Here is a 23,325-nt window from a genome sequence, read left to right on the forward strand (position 1 = left end):
GTCTCAACCGTGCCCACTCAGGCCTCTGCTGCGGTATTAGACACCTGAATTACCCACGGAGCTTATAGTTGGCCATCTTTTGTTGTGATACACCATAGTCCAAGTTTGAAAATGCTTTTTAATTTAAGGTTTTAACGTTGAAACTTCTATTGTGTCTCATTGCCCTGATTTCCCGTCTTGATCAATCGCAGTCCCAGTGAACTTGTTTCGGAAAGCACAGGTGGGCGAAGGATTGGGGAGAATGTTGTTTGGGTCACGCTGACCAAGTCTCCAGTTTCAAGTTGATTTTGTGCCACCGGGTGGGAACTCCAGAGACCGAGATGAGTCTTGTTTGCACGAGTGACCTGGGTCACCCAACATGCCAAAAGCAAAACAAAATAAAGCGCGGCTACGATTCCGATCTAGAGCCAGCCCTACGGCTAAACACTGGACATGGGAAGCACGCGTTTGGCCTCAGCCTCTCAATTCCAGTTTCACTCTCACCTTCAATCTTTTTTTCGTATTCTCCTTCGACGCCCATTAATCTTGACAGAACATCTGTAGAAACAAGAACACCGTCAATATCTGTACCATCTACACCATCACCACAATCGCGATCACTAAAAACATCAGCACACATTCACCAGTATTACCATGAAAAATTATGTAATGGTGAGTTATTCTGGACCACTTCCTGAATAGTTTCTCATTTTACAATTCTTACAATTTCTCTAGTTATCAACCACATTCGGTGCCACATGTCTACAAACCAGAATTTCGGTTGGTGGATCACGTAGACTTTTCATCCAAACTGGCTGGCGGTACATCAAGTGGATTCTTGAATCTGTCTGTGTTGGCCTTTGGGTGCTATCCCCCTCAGACGTACGGGGTTTCTCTGGGTACGGATTCCTTCCCGCTCCCAGCGAAACACGCCTTTACATGAAACTGGCCAAACCCCCCTGATGTCGCTGTGAATAATGTTTGTAAAAGCGTGCCACCTTGTCTGACTCCCCCTTTTCGTTGGCACTCTGGAACTTTCTTCACACAACCCAAGTGTGCTTGATGTTTTTGTTAAATCGTTTTTACTGTTTCTAAATTATGTTTTATTTAGGCCTCGGTTTGCGGCAGCTCAGATGTCTGCATCAAGTTTCCACCGATGAGACAAATTCACTTTCATCATCTACAGTGGGGGGGCGCAATGGTGATTGGAATTCATCCGTTACTTCCAGCAACTGACTGCATGGACAAATATGCAACAGTATTCCTGTCAACGCTACTTAAACATAATAAAGGTTTTTTGGGTAGGATCGCGTTATTTATAAATGTGTCGTAACCCTCCACCACCCGACACAGCCAATCAGCAAAGAAGTGTCACGTTGACAAAGGACAAATAGTTCACTACTTTAGCCCATCATCGGGCAATTCGCTCGATGATGCTGGATGTAATTACCAGCTAAAGTAGTGAACTATTTTGTATTCTTGGTTCTTTCGTAAGAACCAAGAATATGAATCACTGCAGTCACGAAAGCTTTAAATCAAAATTTAACTATTTTGTCTTTCGTCAATGTGACACTTTTTTTGCTGATTGGCCGTGTCGGGTGGTGGAGGGTTACGATACATTTATAAATAACGCGATCTAACCCAAAAACCTTTATTATGAATAATATTGGTCGCGAAAGCCTACGTGCTACTTAAACAAGCTCAAGTGTTACCTGGAACATCGACGGTCTTCGGACCCGATTTTTCTGCACAGAGAGAGAGACAATTGATGAGTCAATGTACACCGGCTCCAATGCTACTTAGAGCACGCAATGCGTGAGTTCTCCCAGTGATGTGGCGTGAGATTGACTAGCAGTCGCGTGAAAACCAGGAGGGGAGAGAGGTTGAAAGGGTTAACTGGTGGAGGTGCAACCCTGTAGCGTGATCTTATTTAAAGGTGGCACACACCAAACTCGACGCTGAGCAAACTTTAAACGAATAATTAAGCAGGTAAACACAATGTCAAAGCACATTTTTGGGCATCAAGAAAATGTTCCTTCAGCCGTGCCAGCCCACACGCCGGACTCCTCGAGTCAACTGCTCAGGGGTTTCCAGCTGTACACATGCTGTCCCCTTCTGCAGAGAGAACTAGCCTGGTTGCCACTCCGCCTTCATATTGGCACAGGGACTAAACCCACCACATTATCAATAATGCTACTAATTAAAAATGAAAGTGTTACCTGGATTTTTGGCCATTCGGATGCCACCTAATAGTACTGTAGAGATAGAGACAGACACCACAACGACGGATTAGGCAATGTGCACCGACTCCGATGATACTTCCATTCGCAGCGCGACTCTCAGACCGTGCACTGCGCGAGTTCGCCCAGTGGTGTGGCGTGAGATTGACTAGCAGTGGCATGAGACAGGAGGGGAGGGAGGTGAAAGGGGTGAGGGGCAACCCTGCAGCGTCACCTCATTTAAAAGTAGGGGCGGGGGTGGGTCACGACACAGTTACCACTTCACAAACTTTAAATTGATGTGAAACGATAAACACAATGTGTATGACACGACCAGCGGTCGTTTGTCGTCCATTCTGCCATTGCACGAAACAACACCTATTTATTTCATTTTCTTGTTAAGGCCACAGTCTTACTGACAAATGTGTTGAGTTTATGATTGATTACGTGTGCACCACTGCCAACACACCAGCGTCAGAAAGTAATTTGTGTTAATGAGGAAAGACCACGACGCCCATTGCTTAATTTAACTCATGTTTGCTTATTGCGGCGGTGAGCATGGTGTGTGGTGGTGAGCGTAGTTGTGTGGTGGCAAGTGTGATGGTTTCTTGGGGTGTTGGTGAGTGCGGGGCTACGTGTGTTGGTGTGATCCTGAGTTTGGTGAGCGTGGTTATGTGTGATGATTTGTTGATGTGGTGTTGAGTGTTGCTGTGGATGGTTTGTTGGTGGTGTTGAGTGTGGTGGTGAGTGTGTGAAGTACGTAATGCTCACCCGCTGGCCTCATTGAGTCAATAATGTCTAGGATCTTCTTCAGGAAGACGGGAGCCACGTCCTCATAATCAACTGTGAAGACATGAACATCATCGATAGCATCACCAATGTCAACCTTCCCTGACAGTACCATTAAAGCATCAGCAACACGACCTTTAACTTCTGACCAATATTAGCTTATAATTAATTCTACGTGTTATTGATTTCAGTTAATTGTTTTGGCTTGGGTTTGTTAAATTCAACGTGTTTTATGCGTTACAAAATAGGTGTTGTTAGGGTTAAGTGTTAGGACCTAGGGTATGTAAGATTCTATTAATAATACATAACGATCAACAGCAATGGCAATAAGGGTCATTATATATTTTTTTTATAAGCGACAGGGCTGCACAGTGGAAACACTTGTGCCTCACAAAAAATAAGTTGTTGGGTTTGATTCTCGACTTGAGTGCCTTTCTGCGTGAGGTTTGCGTGTTTTGTCGCTGTTCTGCGATTCCTCCAGGTTGCCCGGTTTCCTCCCAAAGTCAAACTACACGATGCAATTGTAGTGGAATTGGGCAAACATCCCAATGCTGAAAACGTACCCGCAAATAACTCGTTTGGAATTACACACAGCCGCATTGTCCATGAATGCGAAATTTGTCAGGACCCTCCTGATATTTACAAGAAAAAAACTGAAAAAAAGTAATTTTTCAACGATACTTCAACTTTTGATCATTGTTTTGTTTAACCCGGTGAGAGCTTAAAGAGACCAAGGATCACTGTCATTTGCAAGAGTGACATAGGGTGGCATTAATCTGCCAGCAGAGGGACAATAATGTGTATAATCCAAATGTAGTCATTTGTGGCACACTTTCCAACATGACACATTTGGACCCTGATGTAAGCACACAACGGCCTACTCTTCGAATGACATCGGGTGATCTTTAATGTCCACTCTAAGCGAAGCAGACAGTGCGTAGTTTATTACGGTTATTGCACAGCGCAGCAATAGCCAGGGCGGCCGCTGGACTCGAACCGTGAAACCCTCTGCAACAAGCGGCGAACATGCAACCACAAATGCCATACCACCGCCCTAAAACAGGAGCAGAATAACATCAAAGGGAGTGTCGAAAGAGAGCTGGGAAAAGAGGGGTTTGAGAACTGGGACTGAGAGTGGGGGATTGACAGAGGGGTTTTCAGAACTGGGATTGAGAGCAGAGATTGCGAGCTGGGATTAAAATATGTGAATAGAGGACAGGATTTTGATAGCGCCACTTACATAGAATGGGGGCCTCCATATTGCCAATCTCTGTGATGACCTTGTATATCTCCTTCTTGTGGTCCATGCTCAGCCCTGGTATGGACTCCTTAAGCTGATTCCGCACGTTATTGAAGAGCGGAGAGCAACGCAGGCAACAGAGCGCAGGGCTCACGGGCCCCAGTAGCAGCAGCAGAAGCACCAGTGGCAGGGTCCGGAGAGACATCGTGGCGCGAGAAGCATCCATCTGCTACTAAACAAGACCTCCAATTAGCACGGTTGGCTATGTACGGTGCGAAATAAGTTCAATATACATACATACGAGGCCAATACAAAAATCCCCCGCATAGCCTAAACAGATTGTAGAAGCAAGTGCTGTTAGCAAGGACCTATGAAGGCCGACACGGCATACGAGGGAGTGGGTGGCCAGCACCACGTCCAGCCGCCTTTGTCTCCCTAGTGGGAATATATCCATACCGCATCAAGTACTGCACAGACACACACGGGGGGGGGGGGGGGTCAGACATTTGTGACGATGTGTGACGAGGGGGGGGGGGGGTTTGAGAAATGTGACGTCACATCAAATTGCGCAACTTTAAATAAATATAGACAACACGTTCTACTGAATTAAATCGTCCAAAATCGCGTGACGTCATTTATGGACGCTCCCTAAGCGTGTAGGCAAAAATAGGCGCTCACTAACAGCCCTTAGCCCAGCCTTCCGTAGGCCATTTAGGTGGGACATTTGTCTCTGTGTGTCTTTGTTTTCAAGCTGACACGGGGGGGGGGGGGGGTCTGCGTCTCGTGCGGACCGAATCGCCACCAAATACAGGCGTAGGGGCACTGTACTCACGTTTCTACGTTTGATTAAAAAAAAAAGTTGTAAATGTTAACGACGAATTACTGTCGATGTTTACGACCGCTGTTAACTTCGTCTATGTTAGTCTACTATATTATAAGAAGTTTAAACCAAATTTGGTCGAAGATCCGAAGCTCGGAACGCAACCAACGCGTGCTATACACCACTGCATTGTGGGCTGACGTCACGACTTCCTGAGATGACGTGCAGTGACGTGACTATCCTTTCTACACGTCACGTGACTCCACACGATGTGTGCGTGTGCTACGTACACATAATGCCTACTACGTACAGGTTAGTGGTGACACTGTGTGTATGTCCAGTACACAGACACAGTGTCTACCATGTACAGGTTAGTGGTAGACATTGTGTGTGTTTGTACAGTACATAGACAGTGTCTACCACCTACAGGTTATTGGTAGACATTGTGTGTGTTTGTACAGTACATAGACACAGTGTCTACCATGTACAGGTTAGTGGTAGACACTGTGTATGTGCAGTACATAGACACAGTGTCTACCATGTACAGGTTAGTGGTAGGCACTGTGTGTATGTGTCCAGTACATAGACACCGTGTCTACCATGTACAGGTTAGTGGTAGACATTGTGTGTGTTTGTACAGTACATAGACACCGTGTCTACCACGTACAGGTTAGTGGTAGACATTGTGTGTATGTACAGCACATAGACACTGTCTACCATGTACAGGTTAGTGGTAGACACTGTGTGTGTATGTGCCATACATAGACACAGTGTCTACCATGTACAGGTTAGTGGTAGGCACTGTGTGTGTCCAGTACACAGACACAGTGTCTACCATGTACAGGTTAGTGGTAGACATTGTGTATGTGCCGTACATAGACACAGTGTCTACCATGTACAGGTTAGTGGTAGACACTGTGTGTGTTTGTACAGTACATAGACACAGTGTCTACCATGTACAGGTTAGTGGTAGACACTGTGTATGTGCAGTACATAGACACAGTGTCTACCATGTACAGGTTAGTGGTAGACACTGTGTATGTGCAGTACATAGACACCGTGTCTACCATGTACAGGTTAGTGGTAGGCACTGTGTGTATGTGTCCAGTACATAGACACCGTGTCTACCATGTACAGGTTAGTGGTAGACATTGTGTGTGTTTGTACAGTACATAGACACCGTGTCTACCACGTACAGGTTAGTGGTAGACATTGTGTGTGTATGTACAGCACATAGACACTGTCTACCATGTACAGGTTAGTGGTAGACACTGTGTGTGTATGTGCCGTACATAGACACAGTGTCTACCATGTACAGGTTAGTGGTAGGCACTGTGTGTGTCCAGTACACAGACACAGTGTCTACCATGTACAGGTTAGTGGTAGACATTGTGTATGTGCCGTACATAGACACAGTGTCTACCATGTACAGGTTAGTGGTAGACATTGTGTGTGTATGTGCAGTACATAGACAGTGTCTACCATGTACAGGTTAGTGGTAGACACTGTGTGTGTGCAGTACATAGACACAGTGTCTACCATGTACAGGTTAGTGGTAGACATTGTGTGTTTGTACAGTACATAGACACCGTGTCTACCACGTACAGGTTAGTGGTAGACATTGTGTGTATGTACAGCACATAGACACTGTCTACCATGTACAGGTTAGTGGTAGACACTGTGTGTGTATGTGCCGTACATAGACACAGTGTCTACCATGTACAGGTTAGTGGTAGGCACTGTGTGTGTCCAGTACACAGACACAGTGTCTACCATGTACAGGTTAGTGGTAGACATTGTGTATGTGCCGTACATAGACACAGTGTCTACCATGTACAGGTTAGTGGTAGGCACTGTGTGTATGTGTCCAGTACATAGACACCGTGTCTACCATGTACAGGTTAGTGGTAGACATTGTGTGTGTTTGTACAGTACATAGACACCGTGTCTACCACGTACAGGTTAGTGGTAGACATTGTGTGTGTATGTACAGCACATAGACACTGTCTACCATGTACAGGTTAGTGGTAGACACTGTGTATGTGCAGTACATAGACAGTGTCTACCATGTACAGGTTAGTGGTAGGCACTGTGTGTATGTGTCCAGTACATAGACACCGTGTCTACCATGTACAGGTTAGTGGTAGACATTGTGTGTGTTTGTACAGTACATAGACACCGTGTCTACCACGTACAGGTTAGTGGTAGACATTGTGTGTGTATGTACAGCACATAGACACTGTCTACCATGTACAGGTTAGTGGTAGACACTGTGTGTGTATGTGCCGTACATAGACACAGTGTCTACCATGTACAGGTTAGTGGTAGGCACTGTGTGTGTCCAGTACACAGACACAGTGTCTACCATGTACAGGTTAGTGGTAGACATTGTGTATGTGCCGTACATAGACACAGTGTCTACCATGTACAGGTTAGTGGTAGACATTGTGTGTGTATGTGCAGTACATAGACAGTGTCTACCATGTACAGGTTAGTGGTAGACACTGTGTGTGTGCAGTACATAGACACAGTGTCTACCATGTACAGGTTAGTGGTAGACATTGTGTGTTTGTACAGTACATAGACACCGTGTCTACCACGTACAGGTTAGTGGTAGACATTGTGTGTATGTACAGCACATAGACACTGTCTACCATGTACAGGTTAGTGGTAGACACTGTGTGTGTATGTGCCGTACATAGACACAGTGTCTACCATGTACAGGTTAGTGGTAGGCACTGTGTGTGTCCAGTACACAGACACAGTGTCTACCATGTACAGGTTAGTGGTAGACATTGTGTATGTGCCGTACATAGACACAGTGTCTACCATGTACAGGTTAGTGGTAGACATTGTGTGTGTATGTGTCCAGTACATAGACACCGTGTCTACCATGTACAGGTTAGTGGTAGACACTGTGTGTGTGCAGTACATAGACACAGTGTCTACCATGTACAGGTTAGTGGTAGACATTGTGTGTTTGTACAGTACATAGACACCGTGTCTACCACGTACAGGTTAGTGGTAGACATTGTGTGTATGTACAGCACATAGACACTGTCTACCATGTACAGGTTAGTGGTAGACACTGTGTGTGTATGTGCCGTACATAGACACAGTGTCTACCATGTACAGGTTAGTGGTAGGCACTGTGTGTGTCCAGTACACAGACACAGTGTCTACCATGTACAGGTTAGTGGTAGACATTGTGTATGTGCCGTACATAGACACAGTGTCTACCATGTACAGGTTAGTGGTAGGCACTGTGTGTATGTGTCCAGTACATAGACACCGTGTCTACCATGTACAGGTTAGTGGTAGACATTGTGTGTGTTTGTACAGTACATAGACACCGTGTCTACCACGTACAGGTTAGTGGTAGACATTGTGTGTGTATGTACAGCACATAGACACTGTCTACCATGTACAGGTTAGTGGTAGACACTGTGTATGTGCAGTACATAGACAGTGTCTACCATGTACAGGTTAGTGGTAGGCACTGTGTGTATGTGTCCAGTACATAGACACCGTGTCTACCATGTACAGGTTAGTGGTAGACATTGTGTGTGTTTGTACAGTACATAGACACCGTGTCTACCACGTACAGGTTAGTGGTAGACATTGTGTGTGTATGTACAGCACATAGACACTGTCTACCATGTACAGGTTAGTGGTAGACACTGTGTGTGTATGTGCCGTACATAGACACAGTGTCTACCATGTACAGGTTAGTGGTAGGCACTGTGTGTGTCCAGTACACAGACACAGTGTCTACCATGTACAGGTTAGTGGTAGACATTGTGTATGTGCCGTACATAGACACAGTGTCTACCATGTACAGGTTAGTGGTAGACATTGTGTGTATGTGCAGTACATAGACAGTGTCTACCATGTACAGGTTAGTGGTAGACACTGTGTGTGTGCAGTACATAGACACAGTGTCTACCATGTACAGGTTAGTGGTAGACATTGTGTATGTATGTACAGCACAAAGACAGTGTCTACCATGTACAGGTTAGTGGTAGACACTGTGTATCCAGCACATAGAGACCGTGTCTACCATGTACAGGTTAATGGTAGACACTGTGTGTATGTACAGCACATAGACACAGTGTCTACCATGTACAGGTTAGTGGTAGACACTGTGTATGTACAGTACATAGACACTGTGTCTACCATGTACAGGTAGTGGTTGACACTGTGTGTGTATGTACAGCACATAGACACCGTGTCTACCACGTACAGGTTATTGGTAGACATTGTGTGTATATGTGCAGTACATAGACACTGTGTCTACCACGTACAGGTTATTGGTAGACACTGTGTGTGTATGTGCAGTACATAGACACCGTGTCTACCATGTACAGGTTAGCGGTAGACACTGTGTGTGTATGTACAGTACATAGACACCGTGTCTACCATGTACAGGTTAGCGGTAGACACTGTGTGTATGTACAGTACATAGACACCGTGTCTACCATGTACAGGTTAGCGGTAGACACTGTGTGTGTGCAGTACATAGACACAGTGTTTACCATGTACAGGTTAGTGGTAGACACTGTGTATGTACAGCACATAGAGACCGTGTCTACCATGTACAGGTTAGTGGTAGACACTGTGTGTGTCCAGTACATAGACACCGTGTCTAGCATGTACAGGTTAGCGGTAGACATTGTGTGTATATGTGCAGTACATAGACACCGTGTCTACCATGTACAGGTTAGTGGTAGACATTGTGTGTATATGTCCAGTACATAGACACCGTGTCTACCATGTACAGGTTAGCTGTAGACACGGTGTGTGTGTATGTACAGCACATAGAGACCGTGTCTATCACGTGGAGTCTATCTCGTGTCGACCGAGTGGGGATGTAACGTGTACTCACGTTTTGACGTTGACGATAAAAACAAGTTGTAGATGTTCACAAAGGAATTGCTAACGATGTTAACGATGTTAACGACTGTAGTCAACGGAGTCTACGCGAGTCGACGATGTTTGTAGAAGTTTAACGAAGCGTGGTCAAGGAGCGCAACCGCCGCGTGCCAAATACCAGTGCATTGTGGGCCGACCGTACCACTTCCGGTGATTACGTATGCCGTGACGTCACCACTGTGGCCACACGTGGCACGTGACTCCGCGCTGTGTCAATGCGTGTGCTGCATTACGCAGTGCACACAGAGACACAGTGTCTATGTCATGTACGGGGTTAGTGGTAGACACAGACACAGTGTCTGTGTCATGTACGGGTTCGTGGTAGACACAGAGACACAGTGTCTATGTCATGTACGGGTTCGTGGTAGACACAGAGACACAGTGTCTATGTCATGTACGGGTTCGTGGTAGACACAGAGACACAGTGTCTATGTCATGTACGGGTTCGTGGTAGACACAGAGACACAGTGTCTATGTCATGTACGGGTTCGTGGTAGACACAGAGACACAGTGTCTATGTCATGTACGGGTTCGTGGTAGACACAGAGACACAGTGTCTATGTCATGTACGGGTTCGTGGTAGACACAGAGACACAGTGTCTATGTCATGTACGGGTTAGTGGTAGACACAGAGACAGAGTCTACGTCATGTACGGGTTCGTGGTAGACACAGAGACACAGTGTCTATGTCATGTACGGGGTTCGTGGTAGACACAGAGACACAGTGTCTATGTCATGTACGGGTTAGTGGTAGACACAGAGACAGAGTCTACGTCATGTACGGGTTAGTGGTAGATACAGACACAGTGTCTATGTCATGTACGGGTTAGTGGTAGACACATAGACACAGTGTCTATGTCATGTACGGGGTTAGTGGTAGACACAGAGACACAGTGTCTATGTCATGTACGGGTTCGTGGTAGACACAGAGACAGAGTCTACGTCATGTACGGGTTAGTGGTAGACACAGAGACAGAGTCTACGTCATGTACGGGTTCGTGGTAGACACAGAGACACAGTGTCTATGTCATGTACGGGTTAGTGGTAGACACAGAGACACAGTGTCTGTCATGTACGGGTTCGTGGTAGACACAGAGACAGAGTCTACGTCATGTACGGGTTAGTGGTAGATACAGACACAGTGTCTATGTCATGTACGGGTTAGTGGTAGACACATAGACACAGTGTCTATGTCATGTACGGGGTTAGTGGTAGACACAGAGACACAGTGTCTATGTCATGTACGGGTTCGTGGTAGACACAGAGACAGAGTCTACGTCATGTACGGGTTAGTGGTAGACACAGAGACAGAGTCTACGTCATGTACGGGTTCGTGGTAGACACAGAGACACAGTGTCTATGTCATGTACGGGTTAGTGGTAGACACAGAGACACAGTGTCTGTCATGTACGGGTTCGTGGTAGACACAGAGACAGAGTCTACGTCATGTACGGGTTAGTGGTAGACACAGAGACAGAGTCTACGTCATGTACAGGTTCGTGGTAGACACAGTGTCTATGTCATGTACGGGTTAGTGGTAGACACAGAGACACAGTGTCTATGTCATGTACGGGTTCGTGGTAGACACAGAGACACAGTGTCTATGTCATGTACGGGTTAGTGGTAGACACAGAGACAGAGTCTACGTCATGTACGGGTTAGTGGTAGACACAGAGACACAGTGTCTATGTCATGTACGGGTTAGTGGTAGACACAGAGACACAGTGTCTATGTCATGTACGGGTTAGTGGTAGACACAGAGACACAGTGTCTATGTCATGTACGGGTTCGTGGTAGACACAGAGACACAGTGTCTATGTCATGTACGGGTTCGTGGTAGACACAGAGACACAGTGTCTATGTCATGTACGGGTTAGTGGTAGACACAGAGACAGAGTCTACGTCATGTACGGGTTCGTGGTAGACACAGAGACACAGTGTCTATGTCATGTACGGGGTTCGTGGTAGACACAGAGACACAGTGTCTATGTCATGTACGGGTTAGTGGTAGACACAGAGACAGAGTCTACGTCATGTACGGGTTAGTGGTAGATACAGACACAGTGTCTATGTCATGTACGGGTTAGTGGTAGACACATAGACACAGTGTCTATGTCATGTACGGGGTTAGTGGTAGACACAGAGACACAGTGTCTATGTCATGTACGGGTTCGTGGTAGACACAGAGACAGAGTCTACGTCATGTACGGGTTAGTGGTAGACACAGAGACAGAGTCTACGTCATGTACGGGTTCGTGGTAGACACAGAGACACAGTGTCTATGTCATGTACGGGTTAGTGGTAGACACAGAGACACAGTGTCTGTCATGTACGGGTTCGTGGTAGACACAGAGACAGAGTCTACGTCATGTACGGGTTCGTGGTAGACACAGAGACAGAGTCTACGTCATGTACGGGTTAGTGGTAGATACAGACACAGTGTCTATGTCATGTACGGGTTAGTGGTAGACACATAGACACAGTGTCTATGTCATGTACGGGGTTAGTGGTAGACACAGAGACACAGTGTCTATGTCATGTACGGGTTCGTGGTAGACACAGAGACAGAGTCTACGTCATGTACGGGTTAGTGGTAGACACAGAGACAGAGTCTACGTCATGTACGGGTTCGTGGTAGACACAGAGACACAGTGTCTATGTCATGTACGGGTTAGTGGTAGACACAGAGACACAGTGTCTGTCATGTACGGGTTCGTGGTAGACACAGAGACAGAGTCTACGTCATGTACGGGTTAGTGGTAGATACAGACACAGTGTCTATGTCATGTACGGGTTAGTGGTAGACACATAGACACAGTGTCTATGTCATGTACGGGGTTAGTGGTAGACACAGAGACACAGTGTCTATGTCATGTACGGGTTCGTGGTAGACACAGAGACAGAGTCTACGTCATGTACGGGTTAGTGGTAGACACAGAGACAGAGTCTACGTCATGTACGGGTTCGTGGTAGACACAGAGACACAGTGTCTATGTCATGTACGGGTTAGTGGTAGACACAGAGACACAGTGTCTGTCATGTACGGGTTCGTGGTAGACACAGAGACAGAGTCTACGTCATGTACGGGTTAGTGGTAGACACAGAGACAGAGTCTACGTCATGTACAGGTTCGTGGTAGACACAGAGACACAGTGTCTATGTCATGTACGGGTTAGTGGTAGACACAGAGACACAGTGTCTATGTCATGTACGGGTTCGTGATAGACACAGAGACACAGTGTCTATGTCATGTACGGGTTAGTGGTAGACACAGAGACAGAGTCTACGTCATGTACGGGTTAGTGGTAGACACAGAGACACAGTGTCTAAGTCATGTACGGGTTAGTGGTAGACACAGAGACAGTGTCTGTCATGTACGGGTTCGTGGTAGACACAGAGACACAGTGTCTATGTCATGTACGGGTTAGTGGTAGACACAGAGACACAGTATCTATGTCATGTACGGGTTCGTGGTAGAAACAGAGATACAGTGTCTATGTCATGTACGGGTTCGTGGTAGACACAGAGACACAGTGTCTATGTCATGTACGGGTTAGTGGTAGACACAGAGACACAGTGTCTATGTAATGTACGGGTTCGTGGTAGACACAGACACAGTGTCTATGTCATGTACGGGTTAGTGGTAGACACAGAGACACAGTGTCTATGTCATGTACGGGTTCGTGGTAGACAGAGATACAGTGTCTGTCATGTACGGGTTCGTGGTAGACACAGAGACACAGTGTCTGTGTCATGTACGGGTTCGTGGTAGACACAGAGACACAGTGTCTATGTCATGTACGGGTTCGTGGTAGACACAGAGACACAGTGTCTATGTCATGTACGGGTTCGTGGTAGACACAGAGATACAGTGTCTATGTCATGTACGGGTTCGTGGTAGACACAGAGACACAGTGTCTATGTCATGTACGGGTTAGTGGTAGACACAGAGACACAGTGTCTATGTAATGTACGGGTTCGTGGTAGACACAGACACAGTGTCTATGTCATGTACGGGTTAGTGGTAGACACAGAGACACAGTGTCTATGTCATGTACGGGTTCGTGGTAGACACAGAGGCACAGTGTCTACGTCATGTACGGGTTAGTGGTAGACACAGAGACAGTGTCTGTCATGTACGGGTTCGTGGTAGACACAGAGACACAGTGTCTATGTCATGTACGGGTTAGTGGTAGACACAGAGACACAGTGTCTATGTCATGTACGGGTTCGTGGTAGACACAGAGACACAGTGTCTGTGTCATGTACGGGTTCGTGGTAGACACAGAGACACAGTGTCTATGTCATGTACGGGTTCGTGGTAGACACAGAGACACAGTGTCTATGTCATGTACGGGTTAGTGGTAGACACAGAGACACACTGTCTATGTCATGTACGGGTTAGTGGTAGACACAGAGGCACAGTGTCTACGTCATGTACGGGTTAGTGGTAGACACAGAGACAGTGTCTGTCATGTACGGGTTCGTGGTAGACACAGAGACACAGTGTCTATGTCATGTACGGGTTAGTGGTAGACACAGAGACACAGTATCTATGTCATGTACGGGTTCGTGGTAGACACAGAGATACAGTGTCTATGTCATGTACGGGTTCGTGGTAGACACAGAGACACAGTGTCTATGTCATGTAGGGGTTAGTGGTAGACACAGAGACACAGTGTCTATGTCATGTACGGGTTCGTGGTAGACACAGACAGTGTCTATGTCATGTACGGGTTAGTGGTAGACACAGAGACACAGTGTCTATGTCATGTACGGGCTCGTGGTAGACAGAGATACAGTGTCTGTCATGTACGGGTTCGTGGTAGACACAGAGACAGTGTCTGTGTCATGTACGGGTTCGTGGTAGACACAGAGACACAGTGTCTATGTCATGTACGGGTTAGTGGTAGGCACTCCGTGTGTTGCATTCATACACAGGCCGTGTGTATACGGGTCATTGGTAGATACATGCACTGTGTGTATTCAGTATACACACTGCCATGTACGGGTTAGTGGTAGACACTGTGTGTGCAGCACATAGACAGTGTCTCTCATGTTACGGAACATCGATAGACGCCGTGTGTATAGTACATAGTGTCTACCAAGCACTGTGCAGGTCACCACTCATTGTGTGTGTGCAGTACACACATTGTTGTGGAGGGATAGATATGAGTGAGCTGCGTGTTGTCTAAGTATTGTAGTCATATTTTTAATCTCGGTTCTTTCGGTAAAGCCACGTAGAAGGGAAATAATAAAATAATATTGATTTGAATAAAATAATAAAAATTATATTAAATTTTGATTTAAAGCTCTCGTGACTGCAGTAATTCATATTCTTAGTTTTTTCGGTAAAGTCACGTTGAAGAGAAACAACAAAATAATAAAATATATATAAAACAATAAAAAATTCTCACGACGTTTCGACCATAACTCAAACGGTCATCTTCAGGTATTTTATTATTTTGTTGTTTCTCTTCAACGTGACTTTACCGAAAAAACTAAGAATAAAAATAATATTATTAATGTTCTTATTTCCCTTCTACGTGACTTCACCGAAAGAACCGAGAATATGAATCCCTGCAGTCACGAAAGCTTTAAAACGAGAGCAGTCATATTTGTTGGAGCTTTTGCCTTCCCTATAACCGTTGAGATATCAACTCAAACAGGAACAGGCACACTCCGTCATCGACGAGTGACCGGTGCTGTGTGTAAACATCAGCACTGGGGGAGACAAAGGCGGCCGGGCGTGGTGCCGAGCAAGCCAACCCCTTGCCGGCTTTTAATCGATGTTGGGTATCGGCACTTGCAACTCCGATTAGCACGGTCGGCAACGTACAGAAGGAAACGAAGTTCAACGCACAAAGATCCCCTCTGTGGCCTGAACAGACTGGTGGGGCATTGTAAAGCGATGATCACTCTGCGTGAGTGCGAGGCACAGCTCGGAGTAAGCATGGCACAAGAGACGTTCTTGCTGCCGAGTAGGGACGTGCTCCCGATTTTCAAATTATTCTTGAAAAAAATCCCAAACATCGTGCCCCCTGAAGGCAGGAAACCCCATAAAAGCCACGTGACGTGGCTCATCAAGTCCTGCCCATCACCTCTCAGCCAGCGTCACAGGTGATCGTAGCAAATATTTTTTATTTTCCTCCCCGACCCCCCCCCCCCCCCCCCAAGTGTTTCCGTGTTATCCGATTAATCGTTTGTTCGACCCGATAACCGGCAGAATAATCGGATAGCCCAGCTGTATAAAATGACCATGGTTGATAAGGGCAAGGTAAACATGGGCTTCGAGGATGCAATCGAAAGGAAAAAATACATATATTTACACAAACAGAAAAAAACATTAAAGTTGACTTTAAATTGTATTTAATGTACTATATTTAATGTACAATATATAATTTACATGGATCAAATCACTTCGTTTTCTCATAAAATATTAAAATCAAATAGTTACGTAGTATATTTTCTGAACCGACCTTGGATTAAATTTGCTACGCGTCTAATTCAACCTACATGGAACCCCCGACAGAAATAGCATTGAGCCTTCCAACGACGGTAATCACACTAACACTTCATCACTCCGTGTTGATTTCCTCTTTTGATCACCTGTAAGGCGCTAAAGTGACTAATTTATTGGTTTACTGCAACAAAAATATAGATCAATACTGATATTAATGTACGTGAAATTACGAGTGCCAAAACTGTACAGCTTTTTTTTTTACAAAATACTTTTTTTTCCCTTCTCCGCATGAAAACTTGAGTTCGAACAATTCATAAACACGGTCATCAAACAGGCAAGATTCCAATGTTAAGCTAAGTGAAAGAGACGTCAAGTTAATCAGCAATACAAAGACACTAAGGCGATAGCTATGTTGCTTAGTAGTTTCAACTCGCGAGCTGGAAAGTTGTCTCAAAGCACACACAAAATTGACAACACCCTATTACCGAAAGCTTCATCGTTGAGATTTGCAAGATTGGCGGCTGTTGGATCACATTTGGTGGGGTGGTGTCGTTCAAACGAAATCGTTGGAGCGAAAGGCCATCATCAAGGTTCTCACAAAGTATGCAGTAGTTTTGTAGTTAAGTGGCGACGATTGCTCTTGTAATCTCCAAATTGAGTTAGTTTGCAGCAAATTGGTCAAATGTGGACCGTGACGCTGGAATCCATGCCCGACTCTTTTCGAAGTCCCCGGGATGTTTAATGTCCACGGCGAAGCAGACGATGTATACCATTTATGGTTAATACACCTACGATATTAGCTTGGGCTGATATGGTTTTAATGGTTAACCAACCATTGCGAAGCCACAATGTGGATCTCACTGGGGTGGTGGAATCTGGCGCCCCGTTTTTCAATTCTTGTCCGGATGGTTTCAACTCCGAAACAAAATAAATTATTTAAATTCGCCCCTTTTTAACTTTTAAATGGAGCTTTGAACTTTTTTTTACTTAAAAATGTAAGATATATTTTAAACGCGTTCTCTTTAAAAGTAGCATTTTAAGTGGGATGCTGCTCCAGTAGCACATACCGACCAAGCACCACTGGATTTTAAACATAACAAATGTACAACGCTTAGGTTAGGCAAAGTTATTTCCCGGCCAATCGTGAGGAGCCATGAACGTGTCTCTCCGCTAAACCAGACTCACAATTTATTTACGCATATTTATTTATGCTTGCGTTAACGCGCACAAAACACGTGTTTTTTCTTGTTTCATATCGTGACGATTTAAAAAAAAACATCTGCCACAAAGCCAAAAACAAGACGACCGACGATATCTGACACACAACAGGCAGTGGACCAAAGTAGTGGGTACTCTAATTTCTGGAAGCCAAGTTCACTGCCAGCTTCACAATAATGGCACTTTCATTTTGATGTAAACATCTTAACCGGGCCGACTGTCGTTCCTCGATCGCAGCAACCGACTTGACCTACTCCTGCTATAGTGGCGTGCACTTCGTCCACGAGCCCTACCCCCCCCCCATCAGAGTACAAAAGGCAGAATATTAAGATTGGATTACACGTTACCCGGTAACGCATCTCACGACCGCAGATATTTACAATGAGAAGTCTTTTTTTAAGACAGTTAAGATGTATATAAGCACAGTTGTATTATACACAACACGTCCTTACATTTTACACGTGATGGGGGGGAAGGAAATGGGCATTTTTTTAGATACAAGAACACTACTTCTGACATAAGCTCACGTGGTCTTGCTCCCAAGGGGTGTGCTTAAATCCAAATGATTTTGCAACCTAATGCACTCTAACAAAACCACGTTAGCCTTTCCCTATTTCTGCCACCGAGATATCGACCGAAACTCCGTTCTTCCCGGTGTTTAAGCGTGGGCAGAATGACCGGGTTGCAGGCGGAACCCAAAGATTGGGTACCTAAATCTATACCAGCATTTAAAAATGATTCCAGGTGGTACGTCACATATCCCGAACGTCGTCACATCGTAAATCTTGCCCTGGCCGGCTAACCGCCCACACCCAATGCAGCACTTGAGCTCGGTGCAAATGTGGTTTTTACAGATGTTCAATTACACAATCTTTTGACAAACATAAATGTATTCTAAATCTTGTGTACATTCGCTCACTTCTAGAGCACAGTGAAGCTTTTGACCCATGTTAAAGCAGTTTGCGCTTTATCTTTGCCTATTTAGCATTTCTGCATATACCGCAGTCCCGAGCGAGTCAGATGTGCAACGTTGTACCGTGCGTAAATCTCGGAATGGTTGAATAGATCTTGCACAGCAGACTGGGTGCCCGGTCATAATGCTATACGTAGTGTGTACATGCAGCTGCAATTTCATCATACTATTCATGCGGCCACATCAATTACATTTAAAATATCGACAGCATTGTTATTGTAAACAAATTTTCACAATTTAAAAAAAATGTACATCATTTTTTGTTTTTATTTCCTGCGTTAATGTTTTGCATGGTTTTTTGAAGAATCCATTGCATTCTTATACAACGTATTTACATTATTATACATTTTTTTAAGGATAAGGATTTGCGCATTTCCAGGCCGCTTAATTGCCTCCGTCACTCAAAGCACCACGTAGCAACCATTCCGATGACCTGCTTCAGGTCTAGCCAAGGAGATCCCCCCCAGTGGCAGCTGTCCCTGTGTGCGAAAAGACATATGCAGCACTTGTCTACAAATGGGCATTAGTCTGCCAGCAGATGTTCTATGCACTAACCTCCCCCCGTCTGATGAATATTGACATTCCACAACAAACCTGGGGTTGCAATGCGGACGATTTCCCTCAAATGCGAACTTTAAAGATGTATCAACTCTCTTATAGAAATTTACATATTGTAAAAAAAAAATTAGCTAAAAAAATGTTTCCATAAAAAAATTCTCAGATGCCGTCTGGAACGCTCTTCCTTCCGATATCATGAAGCCACTGGCGCTATGCACTTTTAAATATAGATTGAAAACTTGTTCCTTTAGAACTACCGTTTGTGTTTCGTTTGCTGTCCTTCCGCCGCACATCAGATTAGCACCGTTGGCTACGTACTGTGCGAAATAAGTTCAACATACATACATACATAGTGACCAGACGTACTGGTAGGTGGACTGTGGTGAACCCATTTAACACTGCTGGGTGGGACAGAGGCTGGGGGATTTAAGAAATCTGCAGCGTTGTTTCAACTTCCGTGCTAGAAGATCGACCCGACGTTCACTAGATGGCAAGTCCAGTGTGCTAACCATTACATATCGGCAGCATCCCACAGCTGCTGTTAGTCTTGGCTTAATGTGCGCGTCAACTTTCACGTACGTAAATTGTGTTGCTCACACACTGCATTTATCCCAAAGATAACTGTTGTTTTTTAAGGCTGTTCTTTTGCAGCTGACCTACGTAATGATGTATATGCACTGTCCTTGAATTTGATTGGCTCTAAGAAAAGCTGTCTCGGGTGTGGACCAATCAAATTCAAGGACAGTGCATATTATTATCAGAGTTGTCTTTTTTGTTTGCATTTTGACTGCTTGTGTTGTGGTTATTGCAAACATGATGCCTTGAATAAAGGTGTCAGTTTTTGTGCCAGTTAAAAGGGTAAAACCTATTCTTATTTCGTCTATGTTAGTCTACTATATTATGAGAAGTTTAAAGCAAATGTCGTCGAAGATCCGAAGCTCGGAACGCAACCAACGCGTGCTAAACACCACTGCATTGTGGGCTGACGTTACGACTTCCTGAGATGACGCTGCAGTGACGTGACTATCCTTTCTACACGTCACGTGACTCCACACGATGTGTGCGTGTACTACGTACACATTATGCCTACCATGTACAGGTTAGTGGTAGACACCGTGTGTGTATGTCCAGTACATAGACACCGTGTCTACCATGTACAGGTTAGTGGTAGACATTGTGTGTATATGTGCAGTACATAGACACAGTGTCTACCATGTACAGGTTAGTGGTAGACATTGTGTGTGTATGTCCAGTACATAGACACCGTGTCTACCATGTACAGGTTAGTGGTAGACACTGTGTGTGTATGTACAGCACATAGACACAGAGTGTCTACCATGTACAGGTTAGTGGTAGACACTGTGTGTATGTGCAGTACATAGACACCGTGTGTGTATGTGCAGTACATAGACACAGTGTCTACCATGTACAGGTTAGTGGTAGACACTGTGTGTGTGCAGTACATAGACACCGTGTCTGCCATGTACAGGTTAGTGGTAGACACTGTGTGTGTGTCCAGTACATAGACACTGTCTACAATGTACAGGTTAGTGGTAGACACTGTGTGTGTGTGTCCAGTACATAGACACTGTCTACAATCTACAATGTACAAAAATAAAAAGAGATCCCACCAACAGCCTGGTCACCAAAACGAACAAAATAATCTCTGATTCAACAGCATTAATTGATGAGATCAAACAGTTCTCGTTGAAGCCCTCTGCTGCCAGACCACCAAGATTATATGGCCTTCCAAAGATACACAAAGAAGATACACCCCTTCGTCCCATCGTCTCTACTATCAGCTCCCCCACCTACAAACTGGCACGTTTTCTTGCTGATATACTGCGACCTTTCACTGGAAAAAACACCTCTGCGGTACTAAATTCTACTCACCTGGTATCGACAATCAAAGGCATTTCCCTGTCCCCAAACGACCTGCTTGTCAGTTTTGATGTGGTGTCCTTGTTCACCAAAGTCCCGGTACCTGACACCATCGCTATCATTGAAGACCTGGTTCATCAAGGACTGCATACTGATGTACCCCCCCTGGTGAGACATTGCTTAACCAACACTTACTTCACCTGGAATGGAACTTTCTACAAACAAACTGAGGGCACCCCAATGGGCTCCCCCCTATCTCCGGTTGTAGCCAACGTATTCATGGAAAAATTTGAAACTGACGCCATCCAGACTGCCACTCTACGCCCGACCTTATGGAAGAGGTACGTTGATGACACCTTTGTCATCTGGCCACATGGCCAGCCTGCTCTAGACCAATTCCGCGACCACATCAATTCCATACACCCAGCCATCAGATTTACCATGGAGGTCGAAAAAGATGGCAAACTACCCTTTTTGGATGTCTTAATTAAAAGAAGACATGATGGTTCAATGAGCCACTCTGTCTACAGGAAAGCTACCCATACAGATGCTTACTTGAAACCGGATTCCCACCACCATCCATCCCAGAAGAACTCCCTCATCAAGACTCTATACCATAGAGCCCAATGCATTTCCGACCAGGAACACATTACCAGTGAACTCAAGCACGTACACCAGGCTCTCAGGGCTAATGGCTACTCCGACTACACAATCCGCAAAGCCATCACTCCAGTCATGAAGAAGGATCCTCTTGTGGAGCCACTCAAAACCATCACCTTACCCTACATTGCAGGGGTCACTAAAAAGATCTCCAAAATCCTGAACAAACACAAGATCCAGGTCCGATTCAACACAGTACATAAAATCCGTGATTTAGTTCCATCTGTAAAAGATGCTGTTCCAGACATACAGTACCCGGGCGTTTACAAACTAAAGTGCCTCTGTGGTAGTAGCTACATTGGAGAAACCAAAAGACATATCTCGGACCGCATCCGCGAACACAAAGCAGACTTGAAACACGGTAGGACGAACTCCTCTGCCGTGGCAGATCACTGTTATAATTCAGTGGGCTCACATGACATTGACTTCTCCAAGACGGAGGTTCTTTGCAAACCAACCGGCTACCATGAGAGATTCGTTCATGAGGCCATTCACATATACAAGCACAGAGACAATTTCAACCGAGAAGATGGATTCAGGCTTAGTAACCACTGGAAAGATGTTTTAAATCATTTCTGTTCTTAATTAATTGTATTTTTACGATGACCTTCAGACCGCAGCTCTTTCGCCAGCATTGCCTCTTAATACCTCTCACACCACGGTTAATGGTATATTTTTACAATATGGAGCATACTAGGGCCTCGCAGCTGTCTCTCTCCCCCTCCTCTGTTCCGACCATGGACGAACTCGTCCGTCTGAACGGGGCCCGTAGCTATCCGTGGTGCTGAAATTTGAGGGTAAGAATCCACCCATTTTTTCGCCATATAGCATTGTGATATATAACGACTTATTGTTGGTAGCTTAGCTGATTGGAGAATATAGAGTTTATTGATAACATGAAGGTAATTTATATTTTAGTTTTTATTGGTTCACTATATTGTACTGTGAATAGCTCAGATGTGTAGTCATTTCTGTGACCAGTCACTAGCTAATCACTCAGTTGTTTCAATGCTGGATTCGCCTAGTTATTTCAATGCTAAATTCTCCTGTTTGATTTGTACTAAGGGCCTCGGTGAATGTGTATGCTCTGACTTTAACGTAGCTATTTCTGCAGCAGGTACAAGCTCTATTTCTGCAGCAGGTACAAGCTAATCACTCAGCTTTCTCAATGCTAAATTCTATGCTAATTCCATTGTCAAGATGTGTATGCCTTAACTTAGCTATTTCAATGCTAAATTCTATGCTAATCCCTTTAACAATGGGTGCCTCTGCGGGTGCGTATGCTTTAACTTTTAACATAGCTATTTCTGTGACCAGTCACAAGCTAATCATTCAGCCATTTCAATGCTAAATTATATGCTAATTCCTTTGTCAAGGCGCTTTGTTCCTCTCACACAGCTTAAAGGCCGTATCTGAACGTGGCTCTTTCACTCCAGCGCTGTCCTACCAGACAGTCTCGCCCCCCTTCACCTGATGAAGGCCGCTTGTGTTGTGGCCGAAACGTCGTGAGAATATTATTGTGTTATTTTATTTTATCAATTTATTATTTTATTATCATTCTACGTGACTTTACCGAAAGAACCAAAGAAAATG

General features: G+C 45.0%; 1 protein-coding gene across 4 annotated transcripts in view; it reads right to left on the reverse strand.

Annotated features, from left to right (window-relative positions):
- The window catches only part of LOC116953949 (uncharacterized), a 35,978-nt gene that overhangs the window by 8,638 nt on the left and 4,015 nt on the right, over positions 1-23,325 (reverse strand). The window contains exons 1-6 of one of the 4 annotated variants that reach the window (XM_076051982.1): positions 9,933-10,349; positions 4,228-4,456; positions 2,970-3,041; positions 2,199-2,234; positions 1,692-1,724; positions 484-537 (exon numbers count right to left, since the gene is read on the reverse strand). In XM_076051982.1, the coding sequence (XP_075908097.1) occupies positions 484-537; positions 1,692-1,724; positions 2,199-2,234; positions 2,970-3,041; positions 4,228-4,453 (421 nt within the window). In that variant the 5' untranslated portion in view covers positions 4,454-4,456; positions 9,933-10,349. Of the gene's footprint in view, positions 1-483; positions 538-1,691; positions 1,725-2,198; positions 2,235-2,969; positions 3,042-4,227; positions 4,460-9,932; positions 10,350-23,325 lie in introns of those variants that run through there. The other 3 variants (XM_076051984.1, XM_076051983.1, XM_076051981.1) reach the window with 3 other exon arrangements.

This window comes from Petromyzon marinus, chromosome 53 (assembly GCF_048934315.1).
Source record: "Petromyzon marinus isolate PM22_M1 ecotype Great Lakes invasive population chromosome 53, UKy_Petmar_22M1.pri1.0, whole genome shotgun sequence".
NCBI classification, from domain to species: Eukaryota; Metazoa; Chordata; class Hyperoartia; order Petromyzontiformes; family Petromyzontidae; genus Petromyzon; species Petromyzon marinus.